The sequence below is a fragment of the Pelobates fuscus genome, chromosome 6 (genome assembly GCF_036172605.1).
Source record: "Pelobates fuscus isolate aPelFus1 chromosome 6, aPelFus1.pri, whole genome shotgun sequence".
NCBI classification, from domain to species: domain Eukaryota; kingdom Metazoa; phylum Chordata; class Amphibia; order Anura; family Pelobatidae; genus Pelobates; species Pelobates fuscus.
Window position 1 is genome coordinate 22,494,976 of NC_086322.1, and position 9,650 is coordinate 22,504,625.

The following is a 9,650-nucleotide window of genomic DNA, read 5'->3' on the forward strand; positions in this document are numbered from 1 at the left end:
CACGCTATGTTCGCCAGGAACTATTCACCAGCGAACAGTTCGGTACATCACTACTCCCCAGTATTTCAACTGGGCAGTGGAACAAGGGATGCTGCGGAAGGAACCTTAACCGGGGGTACCTTCCCAATATCACAACCAGGCAGCAGAACAAGGGGTGCTGTGGGGAGACGCTCGGAGGTGAGCGGTAACGGGTATTGTGCCCAGGGTAGTGTTCTGACGGGCGCCTTAGCAGGTCAAGAAGGTGCGTTCAGTGAACGAACTCCAGGATTCCCATGTTGTGACAAGTCGTGTATGGATGGGAGTGGAGCAACGGGCCCCTATATGGTGGGCTGTATGGCACAGGGTGGAGGACCCTTCTGCTCCACTGTTCCCCAAGGAGAATACTCCTCAGAGGGATGGCGATGGTCCGCGGGTTTCCAGGTGGCCGGTTGATGGATCACATAGTGAAGTTGGCATACCGGACATAAAGTGGGCTTGTGTGGTGGACGTATGACAAGCAATTTCGGCAGTGGCTGTCGTCTAACCAAGATATGAGGTGGGCCAGTTACCGCTGGGCACAACTCTAGTGAGGCTTGGCGAGATGATATTGTGGCTAAGCCACTACAGTAACAAGGAGGATGCAGAATTGCTGAAGTTGACTTTCCTGCAGGGGGATTTTATTCCTATTTGGCAACAGGAAGTTTGATAGGGGGGGTTTCGGAATTTAAAGTCCATTTTAGAGTTAGCTGGGTTGGTGTGGGATTAGGTCTTGAAGGAGGGGAGTTGTGTAGGATGGCAGGTCCCTTCCGGGACCCCCCCATTGGCTAGGCTGAGGTGGTCACCACTGGGGATTGTGCCGAAGAAGGAACAACAACACATGGCATATTACACCGTGTCATGATTTATTTTACAAAAGTAAAGCCAAAACAGAGACGACATGCGTGAAAAACGCCTTGTGATTATATAGGTTGTAGACCCACCTTCCTGTCCCTAAGCAGAGGCCCCCAGAGCGAGAGAGCCATAACCAGCGGGAAAAGTTTGAGAAAGGCCAAATTGCACATCACTGGATTATCCAACCACAATGCCAGTCATGATTCTGCACAAGACCTGCCTCTGAAATACACATTTTTTAAATGTTTTAACTTTTTTTTACTGTGGAGTGTTCCTTTAAGAAATAGATGTATTCGCAAAATCTGGAGCAACAGTGAAGACAATGAATTATTTTTTATACATAACTTCCCAAATGAGTTTAGCTGTAATGGGATGATATCACGCATGTGTAAAATGTTAACTCTTTCCCTGCCAGATAATCATTCTCACACTCATTTAACCAGGTACAGCTGTGTTTAGGGAGGGTTCCTGGCTATAAAGCTAATGCACCGAGGCAGATCAATTTATACCTGATCTACACAAGCCAGAGACTCCTAGAGGAAACAAGAAGGATTTTTTTCTGGGAGTCTAGAGATTTGGGAGCTTGATTTCTGATCTCTCTGTTATAATGGATACACCAGGTAAGGGATACCTGTAGAATAAAGTGAAGTTTAAGGGATGCTAAACAAGCTTACTCTCTAATTGTGGTGATTTTGAGCAGAGATTAATGTTTGCTAGTTTCTCCATGGTTTAGAAGTCTTTCCTCACTGACCTTTTCCACTTACTCTTAAATTGTGTGTTTTATAATCTTGAGGTGCTCAGGAATCAAATCCTCCTGTTTCTCTTTATAGCTGACCATTTCTGTAACATTCTTGGTAGCTCCTCGCTGACTCTCTGCTACTGTTTGTTAGAAGAATGTCATCCAGGATACTAAACAAACTCTCTGAATTAATCTTATAGGTTTACTAACTGAAGGGACAACTGTCTGCCATTCATAATGTTTTCAATAGTAGCAATATGGAATCTCCGTTAATGCCATAGCCCTTTTCCTGTCTGGCTTTCTTAAATGTAGCATTTGCTCTCACTTTACAAATAAACTGAAATGCTGGAAATATTTCCTCCATGCCTCCTAACTGTCACGACTCTAGAAAAACTGTGTACTTATTTTGGGTCGGGCCCTGCCACTTGAGTGTAGTCAGTAATGAAATTACTCCACTCCCACCAGTGTCCTATTCTGGGATTGCTAATGGTGGGTGGTATTCAGCTTCTATCATCACAATCACTGAAGTGGTCATGGTGGGTGGTGTAACCTTTTAAAGGAACACACCATAACTAACACAGCCTGGTGTATTGGTTTTGCTGCTTGATGTCTCTCTTTAAGCGGAGTTTGAACCGCATGCGGAGAGTAATTTCCGGATGCCAGGAAGCGATACTAGGACAGGACCATGGGCGTAGGAACCAGGGGGATGACGGGGATGCATCCCCCCAGCAAATCATGCGGGGGGACAGGTTATAGAGAAATTCCCCTCCCCCCCAGCTCTGCCGGCCTCGGGTGCCCTCAGCTTGCGTGCGGCTCCCTGACGCACTGCAGACTGGGAAGGGGAGCACCTTGTATAAAAAAAAATAAAGTAATCTGCAAATTACAAAATTTTGCGTCATATGTCGTGCTAAAAATTAAGCTGGGAATGTGCATTTTTTTTAAAAATAATTTTTAGAATAATGATCGACATTTTATTTCTTACATTTTGTGATTCTTTTTCTCCTCTATATTCAAAATATATCACAACAGCTAAACGTAGTAGTTCTGGTGTCTATAGCATGTCTTTGCAGGCTTTTTAATGTAAGCACTGCCATTTCGTAATAAGGCAGTATTTACAATACTGCTGAGGAATACCTCTAGTGGACACTCAGATGGCCACTATGGGTGCTTTCTAGTCGAGACATGAATGCCGCCCTATGAAGTATCTGTGCATGTGCGGCAAAGCTGCGCATGCACACCAGGGAGCAATGACGCTTCTGAATAGAAGTGTTTTATTGCTCCCTGCTCGCATCCTCCTATTTCGTCCTTTTGACTAAATAGGGGGCGTGGCATCAGGAGGATCCCGGCTCTGTGTCTGGGTAAGTAAAACCCCTTCCCTGTAGTGACCCTTTAATGTTATTATTTAATCATTTATATAGCGACTGCAAATTCTGTAGTGCTGTACAATGGGACAAACAACTCCTAGTTTACAGAATAAGAATATACCCGGCGAGTAAAAATGCTATCCCCCCAGATTTTTGGGGGGTGCCTACACCCATGGACAGGACTTTAACCCCTTAAGGACCAAACTTCTGGAATAAAAGGGAATCATGACATGTCATGTTGTGGTGGAATCTCGGTAAAAATAAATTTAGTAGGCCGAGATTACCTCGTGGCATGTGTACGTGCATATGCTGACGTATCGATCAGTTGGTTGCACGAGGCAAGATACGATCAGTAGTGTACGGAGCATGTGCAAGAATACAGGATATAGTATTCCCCCTCCTCCATTGTGCTGGACAAGCCATGCGGTCGAACAGGAAGTTAATTCTTATTTGTGTTGATTGGTTAAGAGAATGTGCGGGTGGAGCTTAATATGGGAGGAGTCATATGCCTATATAAGGAGCCTGCACTATTGTCCGGGGCTCAGAACTTGCTGTATTTTGGTGACATTAGTCCCTCTGAGTCCCGATCGGTGATCCAATAAAGAATCTCTTCCTTCCTGAAGAAACCTGTGTCCATCTCTCTGTGCTTGGCTTCCGTCAGTTTCTCCGGTATCAATGTGTCCTTAAGGGGTTAAAAGAGCCTTGGCCTGTTGGGACATATGGGAAATGTAGGGTTGAAATGCAAATTCTTCATGCTGGAACTACTTCTTATAACTGCAGGTGGGAGTGTTGTCAATACTATATTGGCTGTGAAATGACTGCTAGCCAGGTGTGTTACTAACACAGTGCCTGGAGCCCCAAGTGGTTTCTCAAATCCCTTGGTCTAACTTTGGCACAATAATTTTGTAGGCTCTCCTAATGGGAATTGGGAGCCTCTTATGTACTCTGTTCTCTCCACATGTGAAGTTTGTGTTCGAACTGGAATAGTGTTTGTTGCTGTTTCAGACTTGTGACAGCTAAATAGACTTCCAGATAGATGCCTTCAGTTCTGTAAATATGAATTTAGTCTTGTCTGCATCACTGTCAATCTTGATATGATCTCGCAATAGACTTTCTCTAAGAATGTCATCTAAAAACCTGCTCTTCAAGAATCAAACTCTATATAATCACTCCTAGAACTAGGATATGTAAACTACAGCACTTTAGATGTTGTAGATTAAATCTCCCCTGATGCTCTGCCAGCATTCTGGGAAATGCTCTCCATAACATCTGAAGTGCCAAAGATTACAATATTTTATGGTGGCTATAACCTTCTATTGACTTCCAGATACCCTCCTGTTTGCTGTGAAGGATTATGTTGCCAGAGCTGGATTACCTCCTAAAGATCGCTTGGATAGCTTTGGGGCCAGATCAAAAATTGTAGGGAAGCTGAATAATGTCAGTAAGTTTGCCTTTAACCCAGAAGGGGTGCTGTTTGCTGTGCGTGGTACAGAACTCTTCACGGGAGCTATGCCTTCAAATCCAAACCTGGACTGGTTCTCTACTGCCCAGAGAGTTGGAAAATCTGATTGGGATAGGTTTAAATTTGTCTTCTTTGATCCAAATGGTCTTCTGTATGCAGCTACCAAGAATGGGGAGTTCTACAAGGGTCCAGCACCAAGCAATGAAAATGTGTCCTGGCTTTATGGCCAAGCCACCAAAATAGGAACCGACGGATGGAATGACTTTTACGCCCTTTTCTTTGACCCTAAAGGCATCTTGTATGCAGTGACAAAGGATGACAAGCTTGTGATGCGAAGCCCTCCAACCAAAGCAAATGATGAATGGCTTCGCTCCAGCACAACTATTGGAAATGGAGGCTGGCGGATTCTGACACATTTCATGGCTTTCTCCCCAGAGTTTGACCTGTGGTGTGTGGATTCAATGAATGGTAACATCTATAAAGGCCGAGCCCCAACCGTTGATAATACCAGCTATGTGAAGAATGCACAGAATCTGGGCTGGGATTACAATCAATACCCCCTCCTTTCCTTCGCAATTGATAAAACCATCCAAAGCATTGTGAGCCTTGAATTCCTTCCAGATTCAGGGAAAGTCCTATCGCAAGGCACAGAGGTGGTGCAGAGCCAGATCTATGTGAACAAGAGCAGCACTCCATTAAAGCACACCTTCTCGTGAGTATAACCATATAATGGGAAATATGTAGAGTGCATGAACTGCTGCCCCATGCAGTGGTGGACCTACCATGCCGCCCTATGATCGGGGTGCATGACTGCCATATGGTGCACCGCAGCTTGCATGGTGCAACAACCTAGGCAGCGTGTTCAAGAGCCGATCAGGTGACCCATGCTCTGTATTTGTCACTGTATCTGCATGAGTCATGCTATGCATCTAAATGCTTGTCATGACGTGTATGTGTGCATGTTATATGGTGTAACTGTCTAATTTCCCCAATCCTGTCTTTCACCCATGCCATACTCTCCCTAGAACACTCCCCTTCTCTAGCATTGTCACTCACCCGATCACATTAACCCCTCCAATTCTGTCATAATCCTCCCCCCAACCATGCCACTCACCCTGTGGGGCATGAATCATTCATGGATGGGGGGCATTATGTGCATTCTTGCTTTTAGGTTCTCAAAGACCATGACTGAGAGCAGCACCTTCAGCCAGCAACATGGATTCACAATCTCTGTTGGTGCAGAGATGAGCTTTAAAGCTGGAGTCCCATTCATAGGAGAAACAGAGTCAAAGATTTCCATCAACACGAGCACAACTCATACCTGGAACTTCTCCAAGACCAATGAAACCCAGGTAAAGAGTTTATACTCTGAATGTATAACCATTCACCTTTTTCACAAAACCACCAAAACTGTAAACTGATGCTTTGTGACCCACTACAAAGATTGAGCTCTCCCTTTAAGGAATCCCCCAGCTCATTCGCTTGCCTACTAACCTTCCTACCAGAGATGGTAATGTGGCCACCAATGTTCTAATACAGCAGTAGGTAACCTTCAGCACTCCAGATGTTGTCGACTAAATTTCCCCTCATTTGCAAGCAATATGTAGTCCACAACATCTGGAGTGCTGAAGGCTGCCTACCCCTGCTATAAATCATGCTCCCACAAAACCAATTGGACCTACATTTTCCAAGCACTACTGGAAATGAGGGCAGTCTCTACATTAAATAAATGGAACCCCATATCTTTAAGTACTTCAAAAGTCTTTAAATAATAAACCTGTGTTCCTGACCAAATCTCTTGGCATGTGTGCATAATGTATGGAGATGGACATATGCACTTTGTTTTGTTCCAATCAATTGTTTTCATAAGGCTAGTATTTAGGGTCTCTAATAATTGAGCAAATTTAGGAGAGGGCATTTATTTGCTGGTGTCTCCCATATTTTCCTTCTTATATATTTTAGTTCCACTTTAGGATAGCTAATTAAAAAATCTTGTATTAAATGACTAACAATACCACAATGGTATTTCATACTTGCCAGTATATTTCTTTCCCTGGCTATTTATCATGGCAGCATCACTTATTGGTAGCTTCACCCTCAGCCGGATCAGGACAGGGAAGAATTAACCATGAACTTTGCAAGTGTTGTAAAGCGCTACGGAATCTGTTGGCACTATATAAATGGCGATGATAATGTGTTTCAATGCCCTCCTTCCAAACTTCAGTCCACTTAAAAAAGCTCAGATAACACCCAGGTTGGATATCTGGTTCTGTCATGATAAATAGCCAGGAAGAATAATTAAAGCAAAATTAATTGCTGCAAAACTCATTATATAATACAATTCCTGTTGTCTGACTGAGGACAGAACGACTGTTTGTAAGGAGGAGGGACCTTTTGATGCCTACAGTCTAGTTGTTCAATTGTTTCCTGATCTGGTGAGGGTGGAGCTATGCATAAGAAATGCTGCTATTATTGGCCAAGAAATCAAAATGAAAGGACATCTGGTATGACTGAAAGGTTACTCCATAATAAAAACATACTTTTTATTACAAAATCACTGACGTGACTAATGGGTAATGCCTTTTAAAAAAGGTTAAACTTTGCTGAACCCAGCACAAGGTGAAGCTTCTGGCACGTCCAATAGAGAAGCTTGTGATTGGTCTGTTTCACCACTCAGCTTGTGTGCAAGACTTTTACATCTGTCAGCACAACACACTGGTGACAGATGTTTTGTTTTTCATGCATCAAACTGACATTCAGCAGTCCAGATCAGAGTGCAACTAGCCCCAGCACATAATTAAGAACATTGCATGTGCAATGTTTCAGTGCCCTAATGTAGCATCCTTTGTAATAACTGGATCTAAATTACAGAAGACTTCCCAAATGGGAGATGGCTGTAATACCTCTCCACCATAGTATTGACAATCAATGTGGTGTGTTTAGGCTTTTAGTCAAGTGTTCCTACAGGTTGTCAGACATGTAATCCAGTGATGTAAATAAATATGGTCTTGTGTGGGTAAATGGCATCAAAATAGTCTTCTGACTTCAGAACAGTTTCTCTTGTGCAGTTTGAAGATGCATATGGAACAACAATGGTCTGATATTTGTCAAATTCTTCATGGGTCTTAGGCCTAGAATGTCTTGCATGAAATCCAGGATCTAGCTAATAACTCTTCTGTGCATGTTCAAATATAGAAAGATGACCTCATATTAAATGTCTTTGTCCTAAAACTGTGTCAAATATCTGACTTCTGCAGACTACCTTCACCTCCAGCACAGATGTGGCGGTACCAGGTGGGCATTCAATACGTATGGTGGCATCCGTGACAAAGGGAGAAATGGATGTGCCTTACCGTGCCAAGATCCGCACCTTGTTTGGTTATGAGACATCCATCCAGGGAACATGGAAAGGGGTCACTTACTATAATCTGATGGTTAGCCAGGAAGACTACAAACCATGAGATGGATACGACTTCTAATGCTGCCATGGGATCCTCCTGCATGGAACCTGATCCGGGCATGATGGCAACAGTTCTGTTCATGGTAGAATGTGAACGTCTGTCTGAAATGTCATGTTTTGGTTAATAAAATGTGTTCTAGAATCTTCAGTCTGTCTCTAACTTTGAAATGCTTGTCTATATGGAATCTACCACATTCTGGCTATAAATGTTCCTCAGTAGATTCATGCTCTGTTACATGTTTCACCCTTGGGAGGGAAGCAAAGCTGGAAGGTCAATTCCCTTTTGGGGGGCACTGAATAGTTAAAGGGACACTCAAGGCACCCAGACCACTTCTGCTCATTGGAGTGGTCTGGGTGCCAACTCCCACTAATCTTAACCCTGCAAGTGTAATTATTGCAGTTTTTTTTATAAACATTGCAGGGTTAACTCCACCTCTAGTGGCTGTCTATTCCACTACAGTCCTGAAGGACTCATCTGATCTCTGCTGTAAGAACAGTACCCCAAAAAGCCCTTTTTAGGGCTAGAACATCAGTCTGATTATTTTTTTTTTTTTCTGTGTAATCTAATTGCAGTTGCCTGCCAGTTTCTGTGTCAGGCTCACAGTGGATACTATGCCCACTTGCCCAGTGCCACCACTCATATCTGGTGTCACAATAGCTTGCATTTAAAAACACATTTTTCACTAATAAATTGAATAGCAGTTAGTTGTCTGCCAGCTTATGTGTCAGGCTCAGTGGATACTGTGCCCATTTGCCCAGTCAGTGCCACCACTCATATCTTATGTCTCTATAGTGTGCTTTTACAAAGAACGTTTTCCAGTGTAAGCTAATAGCAGTCAGTGTCCGTAAAGCGGGTGTGTCAGGCCTTTAGCGTGTGCTCTGCAGACCTCTGCCAGTGCACTCTGCCACTCATATCTGGTGTCACAATAGTGTGCATTTAAAACCAAAAAACTTTTCACTGTTATAGATTGAATAGCAGTTAGTTGTCTCCAAGCGTCTGTGTCAGGCCTGCTCATCTGCCCACAGTCAGGTGTCTGTCAAGGACATGTTTGAGCGTAAGAAGCCAATGTCAGAAAGTCACCCCCTTGCCCGGCGTCTGACAGCTGGCTTGTCTGTACTTTTAGCCCGCTAGCTTTTACCATACAAGCTGGTGGAGTCTGAGGCGTTCAAAAAAATTGTAGCTATTGGGACACCGCAGTGGAAGGTACCCGGATGAAATTTCTTTGCACAAAAGGCAATCCCCAACCTGTACTCGATTGTGCAAAAGGAAGTAATGGCATGTCTGGCACACAGTGTTGGGGCAAGGGTCCATCTGACAACTGATATCTGGTCTGCAAAGCATGGTCAGGGCAGGTATATCACCGACACTGTGCATTGGGTAAATCTGCTGAGGAATGCGTGGCTCTGCAGAGGAGTTGGTGACACCGCCACGACTTGCAGGCAGGCCTGCTGCCACCTCCTCTACTCCTCCTACTCATCCTCTTCCATTACCTCCTTGGCTGAGTCCTCTTCTGCTGCTGCTGCATCTTGCTCTACATCAACGGCACCCCCCCCAGGTACTATTCCACATCCCGGATACGGCAGTGTCAGGCCGTCTTGGGTTTGACTTGCTTGAAAGCAGAGAGTCACACCGGACAAGCACTCCTGTCCGCCCTGAACGCACAGGTGGAAAAGTGGCTGACTCCGCAACAACTGGATATCGGCCAAGTGGTTTGTGACAACGGAACAAATTTGTTGGCGGCATTGAAGTTGGGC

At 44.2% G+C, this 9,650-nt stretch overlaps 1 protein-coding gene across 1 annotated transcript; it reads left to right on the forward strand.

Moving 5' to 3' along the window:
* Window positions 1–1,391: 1,391 nt before the first annotated feature.
* On the forward strand, window positions 1,392–7,984 carry LOC134614116 (uncharacterized). The gene is made up of 4 exons (XM_063457559.1): window positions 1,392–1,490; window positions 4,301–5,147; window positions 5,607–5,787; window positions 7,693–7,984. Exons 1-4 carry the CDS (start codon window positions 1,478–1,480, stop codon window positions 7,894–7,896), a joined length of 1,245 nt encoding a protein of 414 aa, XP_063313629.1. The 5' UTR covers window positions 1,392–1,477; the 3' UTR covers window positions 7,897–7,984.
* The last annotated feature ends 1,666 nt before the right edge of the window (window positions 7,985–9,650 follow it).